The 21606-nt window shown below is 40.0% G+C and overlaps 1 protein-coding gene across 2 annotated transcripts in view; it reads right to left on the bottom strand.

Annotated features, from left to right (window-relative positions):
* CACNA1S (calcium voltage-gated channel subunit alpha1 S) overlaps positions 1–21606 on the bottom strand; it is a 95323-nt gene that overhangs the window by 50480 nt on the left and 23237 nt on the right. For both annotated transcript variants that reach the window (XM_089514825.1, XM_089514827.1), the window contains exons 3-13: positions 21076–21215; positions 18044–18174; positions 16129–16281; positions 15682–15887; positions 15098–15201; positions 13457–13605; positions 10857–10938; positions 8542–8702; positions 6020–6245; positions 3422–3629; positions 1510–1630 (exon numbers count right to left, since the gene is read on the bottom strand). In XM_089514825.1, coding sequence (XP_089370951.1) covers positions 1510–1630; positions 3422–3629; positions 6020–6245; positions 8542–8702; positions 10857–10938; positions 13457–13605; positions 15098–15201; positions 15682–15887; positions 16129–16281; positions 18044–18174; positions 21076–21215 — 1681 coding nt within the window. The remainder of the gene's footprint in view (positions 1–1509; positions 1631–3421; positions 3630–6019; positions 6246–8541; positions 8703–10856; positions 10939–13456; positions 13606–15097; positions 15202–15681; positions 15888–16128; positions 16282–18043; positions 18175–21075; positions 21216–21606) is intronic.

The raw sequence follows: 21606 nt of genomic DNA, 5'->3' as shown, positions 1-21606 counted from the left end.
ACCTTTATCTGAAAGGAGTAAACATACTGTACTATTTTCAGTCCTGTCATATAAAATTTATATGCTGTGCACCTAATCCACCTGGATGTCCATCCTGTCACCAGACTGGATCATTAACTTGTATAATGCACCACTCTATTTTCATCTGCACTATTGATTACTGTAGCATTATCATCACAAAGCTGCCTTTGAAAAATGTTCAGAAACTTTAGCTGGTTCAGAATACGCAGCTGAGCATTCCTTTCTTACTGTGACTTAAAAGCCTACTAGTCTGCTTTCAAGGTAACATTCAAGGTGTTGGTTATATTCCATAATACACTATACAGTCTGGGACCAGGCTATCTGAAAGACTATATTCTTCAAAAAGCATGCCCAAGTGATAAGATCTTGAAGGAAAGCCCTTTTCTTTGTCTTATCAGCATTGGATGCATCTTTGGAGATTGTCAGACAGGGGAAAATCGGGGAAGAAAAAGGCATATTCCCGGCAAAGTTGCTCAATCAAGCTGAAGATTTTCAGATGACATTGCGCTTATCCATGACTTAACCCATGAAGATCCAGGAATGTTCCAGCAACAAACAATTCCTGGAACTTCTGGATAAGAGTGAAGTGTCTGAAAATCTTCTGCATGATCACACGACTTTGCCAGGAGCATGCCTTTTACCCCCCCCCCCCCCCGCATCTCCATTGCTTAAGCCACGAGGGAAGGCTTTCCTGGTGACTGCTCCCAGGCTCTGGAACTCCCTGTCAAGGAAAGCTGCACTCTTTCTCTTTGTTTTTCTTCCACTGATAGACAAATAAATTTTTATTCAAACAGGCCTTTGACATTTAAGCTGGGTTGCTGTTGGGGGAGTTTTAACTGGTTCAATGATGCTATTTTTAATTGATGTTTTAAAATTTGTTTTCATGTCACAAGAAAAGGAAAAGAAGATGGAGAAGGAAAAAGATGTATAGATAATTCTGGTTATTAAAGGAAAGGAAGTATGTCAAAAGAAACGTAAATAAACTCAAATATTTATGAGAAAAGAAAAGAAGGGATTAAGGGAAAATATAATATTACGTTGTGAGACAAATATGTATGATGTATAATGTAATGTGAAATAAAGTTTAATAAAAAAATTGTTTTCATGTTTTAACTGTATTGTTTAATGGAATTGTATTACCATTGTATACCATTTTTCAGTAGAAAGATAGGATACAATATAAATAAATAAGGAAAGCCAAACATTTTTTCTATAAACATCTGTCTATTACTGTACTGCCTACAACACTGGTAAACTCACATTTTGAAGTCTGAGAATCCACATTTTGCTAGTTCAGCAATAAGAGAGATTGGGGAATTAGTATTGAGGGAATAAGAGAGACTTTACTTGAATTGCCTGCCTCTCATGGTAATGTTGCAAAATGAACACAAACAGGATCCAGTGAAGAAGAGTTTTGCTTGACTCTCTTAACAGAATATGAGATCTAATGGACCAACAATACTCCAGCAACAGTTAAGGGAAGGATACAGTTCCCACAGACGAAGAGAACAATGAAGTAAATGCAGACTAAAATCCCAGGGTAGCTTGGTCCTCCATAAGCCATAATCCCATTGTACATAACAGAAGTCCAATCTTCTCCAGTCAGGACCTAGGAACAGAGAATACATTTTGCAAGCACTGAACACAGCCACTGTATTAAGTCTTCAAACCAAGAAGAGAATGTATTAGTCACAATTCCTTTCCTAAGATACCAAAAATACCTGTGCACAGAGCTCAGAAAATATCCCAGGAGTCATGACTCCTATTACCTATTAGGAACTCATTAATCAAAGAACTGAGTATAGCAGGGGCAGGGAAAGGGCCAAAAGTGACCATAAGGCCAGGCAAATTAGAGACATGCTGAAGAAAAAGGCTTAATCATGGAACATTTTAGAAGCTCTTAGGAATTTCAAATTAAACTTTTACAAGCATTCTGACAGATATCCTCAGACATCTTGAGACATTCTGCAGATAAAGAGAATGCCAGTTAGAACAGTGTGAGCTGCAAGGAGCAAGTGTGACATGCATAGGCCTGTTACAGACTGCCAAAATAAAGCTGCTTCGGGTCTCTTTGGAGGTATGCTGTTTAAATGATGCATGGGTCCTAAGAATCCGGAAGCTGCACCAAAGCTGCACTCGAGTGCTTAGGAATGGAGTGTGGCTTTGGCGCGACCTCCAGACTCTTAGGACCCATGCATCATTTAAATAGCATACCTCCAAAGAGACCCGAAGCAGCTTTATTTTGGCAGTCTGTAACAGGCCATAGTTTCAGAGTAGTGCTTACTCATTATTAGTTTATATTACTGTCATTGCCTTGGTAGGTTAAATACTGTTGCTGTGTAGTTTTGCAAGAATAGTACACAGGTTGAGCATCCCTAATTCAGAAATACAAATTCTGAAAACTTCTAAAAACCCAAACTTTTGCTGCCAGCCACCTGCTTCTGCCTTTGAGGCAACAGATGCAGCACTCCTGCTTATCCATTTTTTCAAGTCCTCAGTCTCTTTCCAGTCTCATATACAACAGAAATTGTTGTAGAATAAGGTGTGAGGTTAGAGACAGATGTGAGGCTTAAAGAGATGCAAGGCAGTAGAGAGATGTGAAGATCTGTGAAATGCCAGGAGGCATGGATTCATGCTGAGAACTATCATATGATTCCTGACATTTCACAAATCCTCAGTCTCTCTCCAGCCTCACATCTCTCTCCAGCCTCACAAATTCAATTTGTCCTATGTTGCTTCTGTTGTGTATTGCCTTGTGTATATTATGTATATGCAAATACAGGTATCCTAAAACAAACAAACAAGCCATAATCAAAATCTGAAACACATTGGTCCAAAGGATTTCGGATAAAAGTTATCAACTTGTATAAGCTTGATTTGCTGGTTACTTTATATTACTGTCTTTGCCTTGATTAGTTAAATACTGTCACTGTGTAATTTCATAAGAATAATAAATAAGCTTGGTTTATCTGCCTGTTTGCTAGGAAGAACATTTTACACTCCTCCTGACTTTCTAAATAAACAGGTGCTTCAGCCTGCTAAGCCTTCACTATTTGGATCCTAAAGGGATATTTTCCTCAAAAAAGCCAGCAGTTATTACCTCCACAGTCCTGTACAGTGGTGCCTCGGGTTACGAAATTAATTCGTTCCGCTGTCAATTTCGTAACCCGAAAGGCTTTCGCAAGCCGAATCCCCATAGGCGCTAATGGGGAAAAGCCGCTTTTTGGTGCGAAATCGCGCCGAAAAGCACCAAAAGTTTTTTCGTAACCCGAAAAAACTTTCTTAACCCGAAACAGTTTTTTTAAATTAATTTTTTTCGTATCCTGAAAATTTCGTAACCTGGGTAATTCGTATCCCGAGGTACCACTGTACTTAACTTAACAAATACCGTGAATTGTACCTGGAAGACAGTGATGAAAGACTGGGGGAAGTTATCAAAGGTGCTGCGCCGTATCTCTACATCATCGAAATCAAACTTTCCTCCAAAAAGTTGCATCCCTAATAGGGCAAAGATGACAATGAAGAGGAAGAGGAGGGTGAGGAGTGAGGCGATGGAGCGCACTGAGTTCAGAAGAGATGCCACCAAGTTATTCAGAGATGTCCAGTACCTGGAGAAAAACAATCAAATCATAAGATACAAGCTTTGTAAAGATGTTGGGAGACATACATATCCTGGAGATATTCTTTAAAATATTTATGGATTTATTTATCTATTTATTTCCCTATGTCATGTGATCTCAGAATGGTGTAGAAATAAAATCAATATAGGTAGTTTAAAATTTTTAAAATGGAAAACAATAAAAGTTATTTAAATTGACTAAAGTCTATTGAAGACTAGACAATTAAAGGATTAAAACAAATGTAAGTGGTTTTGAAACAGTTTAAAACCATGTATACATGTCTTTGGGATTAAATCAACTAGGGCTCACAGGCTTTAACAAAAACATGCTTTTACTTGGCACCAGAATGAAGTCAACATTGGTGCCAGTTGGGCCTCCAGGAAGGAGGTATTTCACAGCCAGATGCCACAGCTGATAAAGCCCTTTCCCCATGTCCTCATGTCTGTATAATTCCTTTTGGCAGAACACAAGGAAGGGCTCTGTAGCAGACCTCTGTCACTAGGAAAGCCTATACAAGGGGAGATGTTCCTTCAAGATGATCCCAAGCCATTTAGGACTTTGAATGTCAACAGAAGCATCTTGAATTCAGGCCAGGACTATATCGGCAATCAGTTCAGTTCCTTTAAGACCGGTGTCATTTATTTGTTTTGGTTTTTTATTTGTTAAAATATCTCTACTCTGCCCTCTATTGTGCATGTCACACTCTCACAACCTCTGTCAGAAGATGGCAATGGCAAACTTCCTGTAAAGAAACTTGCCAAGAAAACCCTATGATAGGTTCACCAGAGAGTCATCATAAATCAGAAATGACTTGAAGCCACACAACAATAACAAATCCTGCCCTCTATCTAGAGCTCTCAGGGCAGCATACAATAAAACCAGTGTAACAAATCTGTTTTCCAAATCTGTACTCTGGTCAGAAATCTAGCTGCTGCATTTGTACCAGGTGCAACTTCTGGGTCATCTCCAAGGACACCCCTTGATAACACAGTTTACTAGATAAACACATAAAATATGAACTGTTCTAATGACTAATTTACTATCACTTCTGCTGTCACTAAGAAGTTGTTTTATTAATGCAAGAAGTTTTTACTGTCAAAGCTAATTCTTGTATTATGAGTGCAATCTTTAATACAGTTAAGCAAGTAAAAGAAGTCAGGGACCTTGAGACTGTAGTACACGCACTGGTAACCTCACGCCTTGATTTCTGCAATGCACTCTAGATGGGGCTACCTTTGTGCTTGGTCCGGAAACTTCAATTAGTTCAGAACATGGCAGCCAGATTGGTCTCTGGTACATCCAGAAGAGACTGAATAACACCGATCTTAAGATCACTCCACTGGCTGCGCATCAGTTTCTGGGCCCAGTACAAGGTGCTGGTGATCACCTTTAAAGCCCTAAATGGCTTGGGTCCGTCCTATCTTCGGGACCATCTCCTTCCATATAATCCTCCCTGCACACTTAGATCCTCAGGGGAAAATTTGTTACACCCTTGTAAAACAAAGCTGTCTACGATCTCCAAGAGGACCTTCTCAGATATTGCGCCCAGATTGTGGAATGGCCTGCTGGACGAGATCCATCATATTACCACTCTGAACAGCTTTAAAAGAGTTATAAAGACAGATCTCTTCCGGCAGGCCTTTCCTGAATAGTTCTCCGGCTATCAGAAGGAAAATCTAATTGCTGGCCTCTGACTTCACCACAGTCATTGTATTGTTTTAAAGTATGTTTTATGTTTTAAATTCTACATGGTTTAATTGTATTTTAAGGGGTGGGTGGGTTGAGGGTTCGGGCTGTATATTTTAATCTTATAAGCCATCCCGATTGCATTTTGTAGAGAGGTGGGATATAAATTATTATTATTATTATTATTATTATTATTATTATTATTATTATTATTGCCACATCCAAGGTAAGCATCTTTATTTATTTATTTCCTGTTTCTGGTCAGCTTAAGGAAAGATGTTTGATATCTTTCTAACAGATTCCAGAATGTGGAGCCAATTATAACTCTAAAAGGAAGGCATTCCAAAACATAAGGGTTGGCTAAAGTCCAGGATGACTGAGGTGACAGAAAACAAAAATGGATGAGAATAGAATAAAGAAGCAACTGTGAGCATACATACCCAGAACTAAGACTCAATAAACAACTTGTATTACTACTAAATAGACTGTTAAGACTCAAATCCTGAAAAAAATGTTAGTTTTCCTTACATTTTCCTTACATTCCTTACATTTGTCCCAGCAAATGTATATACAGTTATGAAAATGAAATGAGTATTGCAAAATAGGTCACATGCTTCAAACACCCTTTGAAAGATACTGATACTGGAGACACATTTTCAAAAACAATTCTTTTACTATAATGAGACACTCACTTGGTTACTTTGAAGAGTCTCAGCAGGCGAATGCACCGCAAAACAGAGATGCCCAGGGGTGTCATCGAGGTAATCTCCACTAGGATGAGCTCTAGGATGCCCGTGCATACCACAAGGCAGTCAAAACGATTGAAGATGGACATGAAGTACTGATGAAAACCTAGGGCATACATCTTCAAAATCATCTCAACTGTAAAAAGTGCCAGAAGAACCCTATTGGCAACATCTGCAGGTGGAAAAGACAGCTGGTGATGATGGGTTGACAATAAAGGCCTGCCCAAGAGCTCAATTGTTCCCCAAACTGGGGACATTATTGCATGATCCCCATTCTTGCTGCAATCGTACTTGTTAAAGAAAACAGAATGGTACCTGTTTGTGATCAGCCATTATAGCACGTCTTCTCAATCGTGTGATTGAGAAGACTTCTGCCATTGTACTTTCCTCCCAATTCATCCTTAACCTCACCTTCCTGCCCTATGATCTATCCAATATGCCTTTTAGAGGGGTTATTTTATTTTAATTATTTTTTAACATAACTTTTCATGCAATTCCAGAGAACTGTTACTGTGATTTAACTTATTTTTTTAAAGGATAAAAGGAATAGAATTTTTTTTAAAGGCAATCATCATACTTGAGAATAAGAAGGGAAAAGGCGGACCGGGTAGGAAGTGACACTGATACCATGAGACTGGCAATAATGCAATTGTGTTGGCATTTTACACCTGGGGACTAACACAGTTATGAGCTCATTGTCGGTTCCCCGTGTCAATGAAAAGAATGCCCTAGCAATGCTTCAAGGATAGAGCACTATGGGATGAAGGCATCGTCATGCAATATGTATCACCAAAGCCACTTTCTTCCAGCTCTAATCATGGTTTAAAAGCCACATGTGATAAAGTCCTAGGAAAAGGGAATAGAGGCCCGTTACAAACGGGCACCCTAGGACGGACTCAGTCCGTGCTAGGGTTAGAAAGGAGCGTCTCTTCCAGACGCCCCTAACCCTAGCACGGACTGAGTCCGTAACAAATGGCGGCGGCCGTTCCACACGGCTGCCGCCATTTTGCCGTAACGGACACTCTGCGTCCGCACGTCATGCGGCAGAAGTGACGCCACGAGTGCGCGACTAGCACCTCACGACATCTCTTCCAGGCTGCAAGAAGGAGCACGATTTTCGCGCTCCTTCTGTGCTGCGTCCGGGAACCGCGCCGTTTGGCTGCTGCGGTTCCTGGATGCAGCAACCGGCGGTGGCAGCAAACCACCGCAATCCGGCGGTCTGTAACGCGCCATCGTCCTGCACTATGAGTACTTACGTTGCTCTGCTCAGTCAGTTCTTTGTGCCTGGGCAGTACCACTTTCTGTCTGGGCAGCAGCTCAGCAGCACAGAGCACTTCTACCCCTCGGCTATGAATTGTAGTAATTAAGTATGTTTGCCAGGGCCAAGCAACCTTATACATAGAAGTTGCACATTTCCTTCTCCTGACCTTTTCATTTAATTGAAAAGCAGCCTATAGTTTGACATTGATTTCACTATCAAGGCTCAATGCTATGGAATTCTGAGACTGGCAGTTTTGTGAAACATTTAGCCTTCTCTGTCAGAGAGTTCTAGTGCCACAACAAGTTACAGATCTCAGGATTCCATAGCATTCAGCCATGTCAGTTAAGATGGTGCAAACCATTATTTCTGCAAAGCAGATGTAGCCTACTGGTGGTAGGATGGGCCTTATTGCTCCTATTTATCTCTTCAGAATTACCCTGCTAGCTTTCCAGGAAAATATCCCCATAACTTGCAATGGATAAATGACAACCATAGGCCCTGCACTGCCATTCCCATGGCACACTGCAAAGCTGTTTTTCTATTTGGGACAAAACAAGCAAACAAGAAAGTTAAGAAATCCTAGATAAGAAGGAAGCAGCTGTGTGTATGTAAGATAGTTTGGCCTGAAGCTGAATAGACTAAAAATAAGACATGGCACAGGGTTTACAGGGACGGCTTCTAGCCGCCCGTCTGTACTGCTCCATTGAAACCACACTAAAACCATGGTATCCACCCTAAATAACAAACACACAAGCCACCCCATTCTTATACATCAAATACCTGCCTGAATAGAGCTGTTTTTGCTTGCAGACAAAAAGCAAGCAAAAAGGGGGCCAGTTTTGTTTCTCACGGAAGGGTATTCCAGAGGGCAGGAGCAGCCACCGAGAAGGTATATATAAGTGAATTTTTTATTTATAAGAAATGTTATCTACATTTGTCTTATATGAAATAAGGCAACACACAAATGTAAGTAAGTTATAATAAAAATATTTTTAAAAACACAGAAGTCAAGGGGAAATGTTACTTTCTACAGTGGGAGATAGGACATGAAATAAATAGACATGGGATATTGTTAAAATGGGGCTAGGAAACTGAAAAGCAAAGAGAGATCATAACACAAGGAAGTTTACAACTGACAGCATCACAGCCCACTATATTTTGTTAATCAGAATCTGGGGAAATCCCAGAAATACAAAGCCCCACTCACCCTGGCCATCAGTCAGCCAGTTAGGTTGATTGTGATGCTCAGTGGCTATTGAGATGGTGTTTAAGGCAACAATCAAGATCACAAGCCAATAGAAAAACTTGGACTTAACCACTTCACGGCATTTTCTGCGAAATAGTCGGTTCCATCGTCTCCAGTGTCGACTAAACAGAAGACAAGGGACAAAGAGAATTAAAGCCATAGGTCAGCTTGTAGTACTGAGGTCCTGCAAAGCCTTCAGAATCTCTGCTCTTCCCAGGCTTCACGTTCTCTAGCACTTCTACTGCGACCCAGAATTTCATACTATTTCTGAAATTATTCTCACCAAAACAGTTTGGGTAATATATGGAGGCAGGCCTGCAAAACATAACGTCATTAGAACAACTGGACCCTCTTCCATGACTACAGAACCCAGAAAAGTATTAAATACTAATTATTTGTTTCTGTTTGTGGTGAATACATAAGGCTGGAATCTCCAATGACTGAGGCCCCTCACATTCTTGATGCCTACTAGGTCTCTTCTGATAGTTTTTTTTTAATTCCATTTGTTTTTAATTTTTAAAAAATATGTGAGACCTGGCAGGCTGCATAGTAAAGGTTTTAGGTGCAGTCTTCATTGTCAAAGAATCCTGTAGGCCCTACCTAAGACCAAAGATATTGACAGAATATAAAAGGCCTGTATGTGAGACTGAAGCCCACTGCTTTGTTTTAAAACTTGATCTTCCACCCTGAAAAATGTAAACTGGGATGTCCTGGGGCTAGAAGCGAGAGCTGTCCCTGTAGATGGTGGGTTTCAAGAGAGGGGTTTTTCTTTATAGGGGGTTGTAGAGTTTGCTTTTTTCAAGGAAGTTCAACTATGGAGATTAGTGCACTGGCTGTTTTTTCCAATCTGGGCATAGGCTGAGTCTGAGACCATGTCTTATCACACAGCTTCGTGCCCAAATTGGAGGCATCCCGTACCAGATTGGGACTTCTCCCATACTTTGCTAAAACTGGACTTTTCTGTTCTTAGCAAAGTAATGATTGGGTATGTGATGCTTCACATCTGGGCACAGAGCTGTGCGATAACACATCTTCCCAGCCCGGTCTTCACCTGCCCAGATCGGGAGGGAGGGGGGAAGCAGTGTGAGTATCTCCTATGTGTTTCTCTGAGCATAACCATTAATCTGTTTATACTTTTTGTGCTTTGTGCAGAGCTTAGCCATATCTCTGGCTTGTATATAGCTTTCTGGTGAGATGTCTCTCTGAGTGTTCTTCTGCATAATGTATTTTCTACATTTTTGGTCGGCTCAGTAAAGGTTTTGGTGTTTTGTGGGTTTTGAATGTTAATGTATTTTGCAGCATTGGCCAACACGGCTATCCCTGGATATGTGTGTCATCAGTTTGCCTTTAGCAAAATGGGTGCTGGGGAAGAAAACTGCAGAGTCAAAGGAGTGGTTTTGTGTTCTAGAGCTCAGACCCAGCTTCCATCTTGGTCTTAGATTCTTGGGCAGTTTACTATATTTTTAACCTCGTTAGTTTGATTTTTAGCATTTTGCGTCTGGCCTCACTCACCACAGCAGCCATTTTGTGAGAGAGCTTGTGGCACTAAAAATTCCAGATGAGCCCAAGTGATCCCCAAATTGTTGAGAAACCATTATTTAAGCCCAACCAAGCCATCAAAAGTGGAGATAGGGACAAAAGAATTCCTATGTATCTATGTTCATGTTGCTACTCCACTCTGTGTGGATTTAGAGTCAAGTGTGCTGTGTCAGCTTTTATAACCTCTTGCAGCCAGCCAACCACGCTGCTTATCTGACCTGTTTCTGCAATTCCCTCAGAGTGTCATATTGTTGGGAGGCTACAAATCATGGATACTATTGCCAGAGATGAAACACAGATTTTTCTATGGGGTATAGTACATACAAAGGGGGAAAATACAAGATACAGAGAGACCATTCAGGAATCGGAATTTAAGAAAGTAAAGGAATTCAAAGATGCAAGTGTTGCATCTTACCAGTATTTGGGGTAAAAATAGGGGAAAGGGTATGCTGTAGATCAGAGTGAAATGGAGGTTTCTCAGAGAAGGAGAGAGAGAAAGAGATTCAGAAAGACTAATGGTGCCAGAAGTTCAGGAAGGTGGTGGTGTAGAAAGACTGAAAAGAACAGGCTATCAGATTGGTAGAAGGGTATAGATTTCACAAAATATTTTTAATTGAAAATTTCCTGCAGATAAAAACTTTTTTTAAATGTAGCAATTATATTCAAGGGTGATTTGATTTGTGCATTCCTGCACAACAGAACCTGAGAATTTTGGGAGTGGCATGGAGGCAACTTACAAAAAAAGAATCCATTTATTCATGCCCTCAATTTCATACAGGCTCTCTGTCTCTGAGCCGCCTTCATCTGATGGCATCATTCCTGTGGGAAACAAGGAAGGTTTATGAGAGAAACCTGTTGTATTATGTAACTTGAGGCATAGATTAATTTCTAACAAGGATTATTTATAAAAGTACCAATATAAGCACTTGATATCACATTCTGCAACTCTGCCTAGTCTAAGCCCAGATAGTTGTCCTTCCTACTAATTTACTTTCAGATTATATCTCTGAAAAAGCAGTACTCTTAGCCTGTTGGTTCCTGCAACATTATACTTGCAAACACCCCAGAACTCTAAAAATAATGAAAACCAGCACTTCTGGTCTGGAGACCATTAACAGTTGTTCCATGATCAAAAGGTACCTGTTCAGAGCTATATTTTCCAAACAGATTAATGCTTGCAGAAACAAGGAACCCTGTGACTCCCTATACTAAGAGGGCATAAACTAAATCTGTGGCATAAGCTTGCATGGACTACACTCCATTTCATCAGCTGTTCCAAGAAACCAAATGTTAAGCAACACAAAAACTACAGATATAGGGAAAAGGAAGGCACCACAGCATTAACTAATCAACTGTTGAAATCGGCTGAAACCATGAGATACCCTTAACTACTTTTGGATTGGAATATCGAAGTGTCTCAATTTGCCCTCAATTTTGTAAGGTACTTTGTCTCAGAAGGAGCATCTACACTGTACAAATCATGCACCACTTTAAGTGCCTTTTACTTCATCCTATGGAATCCTGGGACTTATAGTTTTACAAGGTCTTTAGCTTTCTCTGCCAAAGGGTGCTGGTGCCTCACAAAACTACAGATACCAGGATTTTGTAGGATGGAACCATGGCAGCTAAAGTGGTGCTAAATTGCATTTTTTCTACAGTGTAGACATACCCTATGGCCCGGTACAGACTGCCGGTTTGCGGTGGCCTGGGGCCAAGGAGTGCACAGCATCCGCATGCTCTGGAACCCTAGAACATATGGATGGTGCCATCTTTATGTGGTGCCATCCATATGGGGCACATGTGCATGACACAAGCACGGCACTGCATCTGCACCTCTGGGCGCCGCGCTTGCATCATAAGCACATCACAGTGCACTAATGGCACACTGATGATGGCATCCCCATGTGAAGAAGAATCCAGTTTTTCTGGGTTCTTTTTGGTCTGGAGGGATGCTGAGTAGTTTGAGTGCCGTGGCATCCCTCTGGAGGAAAACTGGGTGCCCTTTGAGGCAGTCTGGAGAGCCCCTATGTCACCTTTTTTAAATAGCATCATCCCTCAGGAAGATGAAGAATCTGCCTTGGAACTACGTAATTGATCTATGAGTGTATTGGTTGCATCTGTACAAAATTCTAATTGCTGCCAGCCATACCACAGGACAAAGAGCAGTGCTCTTATGACCCTTACACTCAAGCACAAATACAAGGTATCTGAACAGTTGGGCAGCCATAGTTTACTGAGCAAATCTTCACCAGGCAAGTATCATTGTAGCCTTTTGAAAGTGCAGTCAAAAGTGAGAGAAGACATGATGGCAGTATTCATGCAATTAACAGATGCACAAATGGAATTTTCAAAGTAAATTGCAGGTGTAGGTATCTAATGTGGACTGGTTTTTATTTACTTACTGATTTCTTTAAATAAATTTATTTTATGTGTTCATTTGTTTAAATACATGTACCTTGCCCTATATCCAAGAATTTAAAGACAGTAGACGTGGAAATCATTTTTTTAAGGTAAGAATAATTTGGAAAGACCAAAGGCATAGTAAACCATTTAACAACGAAAAATGGACAATTTAAATCATGTGCCAATTGGGGGGGATCAATCAGACCCTAAAGGTTTTAATAAAAAGGCCACATTTTGACATAGTGCTTGAATAACACCAGTATTAGCATCAAATTGGCCTTTGAGGAGAGGATATTCCATATCCTCCCACAGCTGAGAAGGTCCTCACTCTGTGTATTGCTATGACCAGTCAGATGAAGGCAAGGGCCCCTCCAAGAGACCTCAGTTCTCAGATAGGCATATGTAAGAGAGCTCCTGCAAATATCCAGGTCCTAATCCATTTAGGGCTTTAAAGGTTATCATGAGCACATTAAATTCAGACCAGAGGTGTACTGGGAGCTGTACTGCATGCTTAAATTGTGAATCGACAAGTGCAGCAACAGCTGAGCCTGCAACGGTTTCCCACAAAAAATCCATTCTTCTTTTTCCATAGATCCTGTTATAGTCTGAATGGTGTCTCATTCCTGTTCTTTCCTTTCCAGTGCATTGTTCCAATAGAAAGAACCTAATCCACATGGAGGACAAAGCGCTAATCCACCTCACACCCACAGACTGGACCCAGATGAGCACTCGGCAGCTGCCGTTAATCTTTTAAAAGCCAATCACACAATGGTTAGTTTCATGGTTAGCCATTCATCTTATTTGACCCTTAACCAAACAGCATATTCTGGCAAACTTCTATCAGAATTTCCAGGAAATTAGGTCCTGTAGCACTTTTCCTGGAAAGCTATTTCCTTCAGTTAGTCAGTCAACACTGCTTGGCAAGCTTTAGCACCTTCTCCGCGTGTCCGGTCACTGTCCATGACTTCTGCATGTACAATCCAGTCCATGTAGCCTTTCATGTCCTCCTCTAGTTGCTGTTTTTCCCTCAGTTTCTGGAAAGTACCTCGTGATTTTGCTTTCTCGCGCTCTTTGGAGAACTCCCTGAAGTAAATTCAGATAAGAATTGGCATTACATAGTGGTTAAAGCTCATGAATGATTGTTCTTAGTTTGACTGCTCAGCAATGTCTGGACAGCCTCATGCAAGCCATGAGCTCTCAGTTTTGAATGCTCCTTTTGTAAATTATCTTGTGTTATAGGCTTGTTGAAAGGGGTACTGAAATAATGTGTACTTGAAAATGTTTTGAAACCCAAATTGGAATTGACAAAAGTGATTTTATTTACAAAGTATTCCTTAAAATTATTTCTTATCGACAATAAGACCGAAAAAAAATATTGGAGAGTATTTATATATTTAATTACAGCTGCAAGACTTTTGATAGCGCAAAAATGGAAGGATAATAGCCCTCCTCAAATAGAAGAATGGAGGGTAAAGGTATTTGAGATGAAAGAAATGGATAGGTTCACTAAGATATTGAATAACAGGGCAGAATTGGAAGTGAATGAAGAACGGGCCCCGATATTACGGACATGGGAAAAGGTACGAGTTATCTAAGCAAGATTGTTTGATATGTAATAAGAAATAAGTGGAAATGGCAAATAGAAAATGTAAGAAAGGCGAGAACAGTGCTTTTGATTATGTTTGTACATAAGTATGTTTGACATGAAGTAATATATATAGAGAAAACAATTGTAAATAAGATTGTAAAATAAAGCTAGTAAATAAAAAAAATTATTTCTGTGGGCTCTAAGAGAGTAATAGACAGACTGACCTAACCTTACCACCCACAAAAGCTTGATGAGACTAGGTGAGTACACATGTTGCATCCATTTCCATAGTTGTTGGCATTATCACCATTATGTTAGCAAATCTGAATTCTCATGTTTTCTTCCCTGATGACAGTGGGTGTCCTATTCTCCAAATCAAACTTGTGTATATTTGTATGGGAGAGGAGGGGAATTTTGTACCCCAGCCTCCAGACTGACCCTGAATTTTGTTGCCTTCTCCCACAATTAGTTACTGCCAGATAGATGAAGATGCAAAGGAGACTAATGATCCCAGCCAGAAGGATGCACTGGCATATTGTTGTGTAGGTTCAAGACCTTGCGTATACAATTAGTTGTGAAGACCTCAAGGCATTGTGTAAGGTCTGCAATGCCAGTGAAAGAAAATATGTGCAACTTTGTGTTCTCAGACAATCACCTGAATGTAATTAACAGAGGCATTTGTTTGCACTGCATGCCACGGGGTTTTTTTGTTTGTTTGTTTGTTTGTTTGTTTGTTTTATATCTTGCCTTCTTCTTGGCATGAGAGACTGACTTGTACTATTAAGGCATTAAGAAGAGACAGGAGCATAAGAATAAGTGTGCAGGGAAAGAAGTTTTTCTTATTTATTTCAGCAACATAAAGAAGCACCCCAAACTATTCTTTGTCTTAAAGTGCTGGAGAGTGTTATGTCACATTTAGGACATACTTCCATCTCAGTAATAACATACAGAGGGTCGAAAACAAACCACATGCTCAGACGCGCTTACCCACTGAGCACACCCAGGATCAGGTTAAGGATAAAAAATGACCCAAGCAAGATGAGGCTAACAAAGTAGATCCAGGGCCACTCATTGCCAATGGCATCATTTACCTAAGGCAGAATAGAAATGAGAAAATAATGATTATGAAATCATTAGTATACATGACACACTGTAAAGTTTCCAATTCTGAAAGAAATCGGGTTCATGGAGCCACCCAAGACAAAATTGAAGGTAGATCATTATTCATCCATCACATGAAATCTATAACACTAGGTATCTTGGTGGGTAACTGACTGCTAATCCAGTCTAGATTTCCATCAATATCTATCTGATGGACTGGTGTGAACTAATGATTTCTAGTTTGAATCACTGCTGACTTCAAGAGGGGCATGTTGCTGATATAGACTGAATGTCATAGATGTGAGGTCACATGCCTTTTAGGGCTCTTGGAAATGGAGCCCATATCATAAATATCCTTGGGGATGTGTACCCTATACAGACTGTGGTATGTTGGCTTTATATAATGGAACAATAAAATTATACTGTAGTGAGTGACACTTTTCTACAATGACACTTCATGTGCAGCCTACCCAGTAGAGGACTTGAGTCCATCCTTCCATAGAGATACATTGGTAGACAGTCAACATAGCAAACCCAAAGTTATCAAAGTGTGTAATGCCATTGTTGGGTCCTGGCCACTTCCCCCTGCACTCAGAACCAGGAATAGTACATTGGCGTCCGTGGCCTGCACTTGTACATGGAGCTGGTTTTTCATTTTCCACAGTAGCCACGATGTCTGAGGGAAGAAAGAAAAGTCCACATGTGAGAACTTGCAAAATACTTAGTGTATACTTTTATCTAGGTATCTTAGCACGAGGCCCAGTTGTCATTTCTAAGTAAAGCAGAGTTTCAGAAAGTGCAATACACAAGAGTGCCAGAAACAGATACTCTGCTTCATGGAGATTCCTCAAATATCTGAGGCATCTATAGTCTCAAATATCTTTTATTGTTCTGACCAGCTCGGCCATAATCCCTACCTGTCCCATTGAAATAGCAGGTCTTGTGCATCTTCCCCTTGAAGAGCTCTTGTCCCATAATGCCATAGATGACAAGCATGAAGACAACAAGCACAGCAATGTGAAATAAGGGCAGCATGGCCTTGACTAGGGAATTCAGTACCACCTGCAGACCTGAAAGAGGAAGGAAGAGAACAAATTGTTCACATCAGCATTATACTTTACACTTACATTTCAAACAACGTCACACACAATCATATGACCCCATCTTCAATTTAATCTTTAAATGTCTTTGCTCTACATCTCATAAAGAAGATGTGGTAACTAGTGAAAGCTCACACAATAAACCAAATAGTAATACTATGGTCACAGCAATAGACAAAAATTATTGCCGTGGGGGGTGGGGGGAGAGCAATTCTTACTATTTTACCCTTTCTAAAGCATAACAGTTTTGCCCCCATATGGTTGGACATCAAAATCCCTAACCCCACCAGCACAGAACACCATTTGGTGTGCTGGTTACTTCAGTCTAGCACCCACAGAGGGCCCAAGGATGGTCTGCATCTCAATTGTCCTGAGACTACTGTACTTGATGTCAAGGAAAGAGAGAACAGAATGCCTCAACATTTTTCACCTTAGGAGATGTGGGGTATGTGAACTGCACCAGCTGACACCATCAGGGGGTAACACCCAGTGGGGATGCCCACTCACTGTCTGTCTCAAGATTCCCCATCTGCCCGTCTGCCAACCATGTTGTTTCAGCAATCTGCTACTGCCACTGGTGGTGCTAGGATCCTTCTGCTGCCTGGCAGGTCCTTTTGGGACTGGTTGGGAAAGGGAGGTATCAGCAGCAATGGTAACAGTGGTGGCCATGGTGCCAGAAGGAAAGGAGCCTGTGGCCACCATTGCTGCCTCCTTTTTCCAGCCTAGCTAGAAACCCTGCCAAATCTGCCAGGGGCTGTTGGATAGCAGCATCACCTTTCCCAGATAATTGGCACACTGCTGTCCATCTTGCCTTCCATTCCCTCCCACTGTCCTGGCCTGTGCTCCTTGTCCTAGAAGCAGGGTCTGAGCCTGCTCTTGTCTTTGCTCCATGTGAGTGGGAGACAACCAAGACTGGGTCTCTCCCTCCACCACAGCTCCCACTCACTGTAGCTGTGGGGGGACTGGGGAGACCACACTGAGTTATGGGGGGTACCACACTGAGCCCATGAGTTACCACACTGGAGAGACACCATCCCTAGTGACACCACTGTCTTCCATTTGTGCCATACTTTATGAAGGCCAGTTGTAGTCATTACTTGGACCTCCACTAGGGCTTTCCCAAAGGTGTTTTTTGTTTTTGTTTTTTAAATGTGGTTTTGCTGAGATAGTCCTATTGTTAGAAGGACAAATGATCTCCTCACTGACTTTTAAAAAAGATTTAAAAAGTTATCATTTCACTGATGTACTGATGCACTATGGTTTGTTTGTTTGTTTATTTAAATCAAAGGGAATAGAAGTGAACTCTGATAAGTTTTAGGATTGCAAAGAAACCTACTTGAGGCCTGGAATAAAATGTTGCAACTGCTGCCAGGAGTTGCCAGAAAACAGTCCGGGACAATAGAAACATTGTTTGGATATAGATAGATGGATGGATGGATGGATAGACAGAGATTGTACAAAAAATAAATGAAAACGACAACAACAAATACCATAACCTGCCATCACATTTGCCATACCTGGAGAAGCTCCTTGTCTACTATAATTATCCAGTTACTCTCCCCATCCCACCCGAAACACGTAGGCACAGCTTGACATAAGAACATAACCTATTTTTATTTCTTATTTCTCTTACAATCACTGCATGGGAAAGTTTATGGGAATTGTGTCCAAACATCCCAGTTTAGCCTTCCATGTGGATCCAATCATCAAACCCTAAGAAGGTTTCACTCACTCGGTATTCCTGACACCAGGCGTAGGGGCCGCAGCACTCGAAAGGCTCTTAGAGCTTTGACATCAAAGCCTTGCCCACTAAGCAGTGCACTCTCCATTACACTGATTTTCTCCAGGATGACTGTGAAGACTCTACAAGGAGATAATGAGTGAAAAGGGACAGGTGACAACATAGACATGGCAAGACGCAACTGGAGAACGAAAGCAAAGATGGGTGGGTGTCTTAAGGAAGAAATGAAGCTTGGCTCCCTGGTTCGGTTGGGACCAGTGTCATGTTGTGGCTGCTGCATAGTGTGTGTGCATGCCTTCAAGTGGCCTGTTGATTTATGGTGACCCCATCAATTTCACAAGGGTTTGCTTAGGCAAGGAATACTCCATAGGAGGCTTTGCCAATTCCTTCCTCTGAAATATAGCCTACAATATCTGGTATTCGTTGGCAGACTTCCATCCAAGTATTAATCAGGGCAGATCACGTTTAGCTTCCAAGATCAGACAAGTTCTGGTGCCTTTAGGGTATTTATGGTAATGATTTTAAATCACTTTGGCAGGGCTGATTTGATTCAAATCAAACTGATCTAGATTATGATTTAATCTGCTTCTCTGAAGGACTCAATTTGAATGATTCAAATTACAGTTTAAATCACTAATGAGGAAGGTTATATTTAATCTTCCTCTTTTTTAGTACACCTACATTATTGTTTAATATAACTACAATTTGTATTCAAAGATGTGGGTTCATAAGGTAAGCACACACTAAGCAATTATTCTGAATTGCTTTCAGATTAATTTTTGATATGATCAAAAATTGCATACTTTATATCTAGATTTCTCTCCTTGTTCAAATCTGCGCCATCTCCTTATTTCTTTTCTATCTTTTCACTCAGAGAAAGAGAGGGAGAAAGCAAGAGAGAGCTCACGCTCTTCATGTACATCAGCAGAATAGAGCCAATTTGGTTATCTTCCATCTCCATAAACTGCTAGCATTTACACAGAATTTAATAATAAGCTATATTTAGTTTTAATGATGATAACTTTAACCTAGATTTTTCTATTTTGAGAAAATTTAGAAATCTGAGTTAAATTTTCAAATCCCTATGTAAAAATGTGAAACTTTTTTATCTTAAAAATTAAACATAATCAGTTTTATCAAACCTGCTCTCTACACAGATTAAGGCACTTTATTACATCTTGTCCAACAAGAAAGGGTTGTGATACAATGGCAAAAATAGCAAGATCTGCACAGCAAGGATGCTTTAGATTTTACAGTGTAAAACAACAGTTCATGGCATGGCAACTGCCTCCATGTTGAGTGATTTAACATGTCCTCCATTTGACAATGAAAAAGGCATCCATCTGTCATGATTGATATTGCCACTAGCTGTTCTGTATCAGTTCATGTGGACAATTACAACTTCTTGCCATCTACTCTGCAGTATAGTTATTTGGAATATGACAGGCAATATACATGATATAGTTATTTGAGTGTCAGATTAGGGCTCTGGAAACCAGCGTTCAAATCCTCAACCATGGAAACCCACCGAGTAGCCTTGGGCAAGTCACACTCTCCCAGCCTCAGAGGAAGGCAAAGGCAAGCCCCCTCTCAACAAATCTTGTCAAGAAAACTTTATGATAGGGTTGCCTCAAGGATGCCATAAGTTGGAAATGACTTGAAGGCATACAACAATAATATACATTGGGAAATATGGAACATATATGTAAAATGGCCATCCTGGGACATCAGCTGCACTTCTTTTTCCAGCTGTTGTAATCACAAACATAGCTATCTCTATACAGGTCTACACAAGTGTTTCTCCAGGATAAGTCACATTTCTAACCTCTTGGAGAAATACACCCCATTGAAGTTTATGTGTCAAATTTGTACTAACAGTTGTCATAAAACAGAATATTGAAAGTGAAGATATGTCTCTGCAGCAATCAGGAATACAACAGGCTTTGAGATAATATGTTTATGAGTATCTCTTTTCTTCCCATTTATATTCATTAGAGTTAACAGAGATAGTGTACATGCAGGAGACACAATGGCTGTGCGTCATATTCATAGGGCTTCCATGGGGCTCAAATGTCTAAACTGGAACCATGTTAGGGTTAAGGTTATCCCATTTCCCAACACAAGAGAATATTAAAAGTCTGCTATATCTATTTGCATTTGCGTGTTTTGCTTTAAAGAACTTGATGTTAATACAGCTTTGAAAAACAGCAACAGCAATGACACACAAATGCTGAAAACAGCCAAATTGATTGAAATATAAAATAATTTGGAGAGAGAGAGAGAGAGCCAGCATGGTGTAGTGGTTTGAGCATTGAACAAGGACTCTGAAGAATAGTGTTTGGATCACCACTCAACCATGGAAACCCATTGAGTGGCCTTGGGCAAGTTACACTCTTGCAAAGGCTCTGAGCAAATTTTGCCAAGAAATCAATGTAATATGTTTAGGGTCAAAAATGGCTTGAAGACACACAACAACAATAATAACAACAATGAAAAGAGAGCAGAGAAACTTCATGGGGAACTGCTGATTCTTCCTGTGATAAGTTAAATGATTGTACAGTGTCTCTCTCTTTCATTCTGGGAGCTTAACGTCGCTTTTAAAAATCTTTTAAATGTATTTTTAAATTGAATGACTGGTTTTAATACTGCAAATAGTTTAATTCTACTTTAATGCTCTCTTTTTGTATTCTTTTAATTATATTGTTCTTTCAAACTATGGGATACTTTGAGTCTCAATTTTGGTGAAAAAGTGGGATTTAAATACATTAATATAAACACAGAGAAATAAAATGAAACAATGGAAAACTCCTTACAATTTAAAATAAAGAACACCAGAATTAAAATATGGAAACTATCACACAAGATAGAGTTACAACAACAAAATATTTAAAGTGTAGCCCTCGGTGTGTCTATTCAAGAGAAACTTGAATTTGAGAAGATTGCTGCTTTAATGTACATGAACACTATTTCTCCAAGGAAATTCAGATTTGCGCACAAAGCTAAATAAAATGGAGTGACTTTACCCCAGAAAGACTATTGTAAAATCCAACACGTTCCAGCCATTCCGGAGGTAGGCATCTGCATGGAATAGAAATCCATAAGCTATGATCTTCATTACCGCCTCGATGGCAAATACTATAAGAAAGAAGTATTCTAGCTTTTCCTAGAAAACACCAAAAGGAGAGGGTAAAGGTATGAAAATGTTAATAATATTTTTATTATTGGAACCATCTAACTAAAAGTTTCTATGTACAGCACTGTGTAAATTGACAGCGCTTTATAAATAAAGGTTAATAATAATAATAATAATATAGATTAAAATCTCAGTTGTGAATACATATGCACACACATTATGTATTGGTTTTTATCCTGTCTGATATCACAAGATATTGGACAGCGGACAAGTAAAATCAATTTAAAACAATTAAAATATTAAAAAGCAAGAAATAATTTAAACACCTTAAAATTATATTAAAAATGTGAGGAGGGACAAATTAAAAACAGTTTTAAACCATGTACTGGTACAGATTTGGACAAAATCCCCATTTGTCTCC

Source organism: Sceloporus occidentalis, unplaced genomic scaffold (genome assembly GCF_023333645.1).
Source record: "Sceloporus occidentalis isolate IW3139 unplaced genomic scaffold, rSceOcc1.0.p SCAF_3, whole genome shotgun sequence".
Lineage (NCBI taxonomy): Eukaryota > Metazoa > Chordata > Lepidosauria > Squamata > Phrynosomatidae > Sceloporus > Sceloporus occidentalis.
Note: the sequence above shows the minus strand (reverse complement) of the source record. Positions and strands in the feature narration are given on the sequence as shown.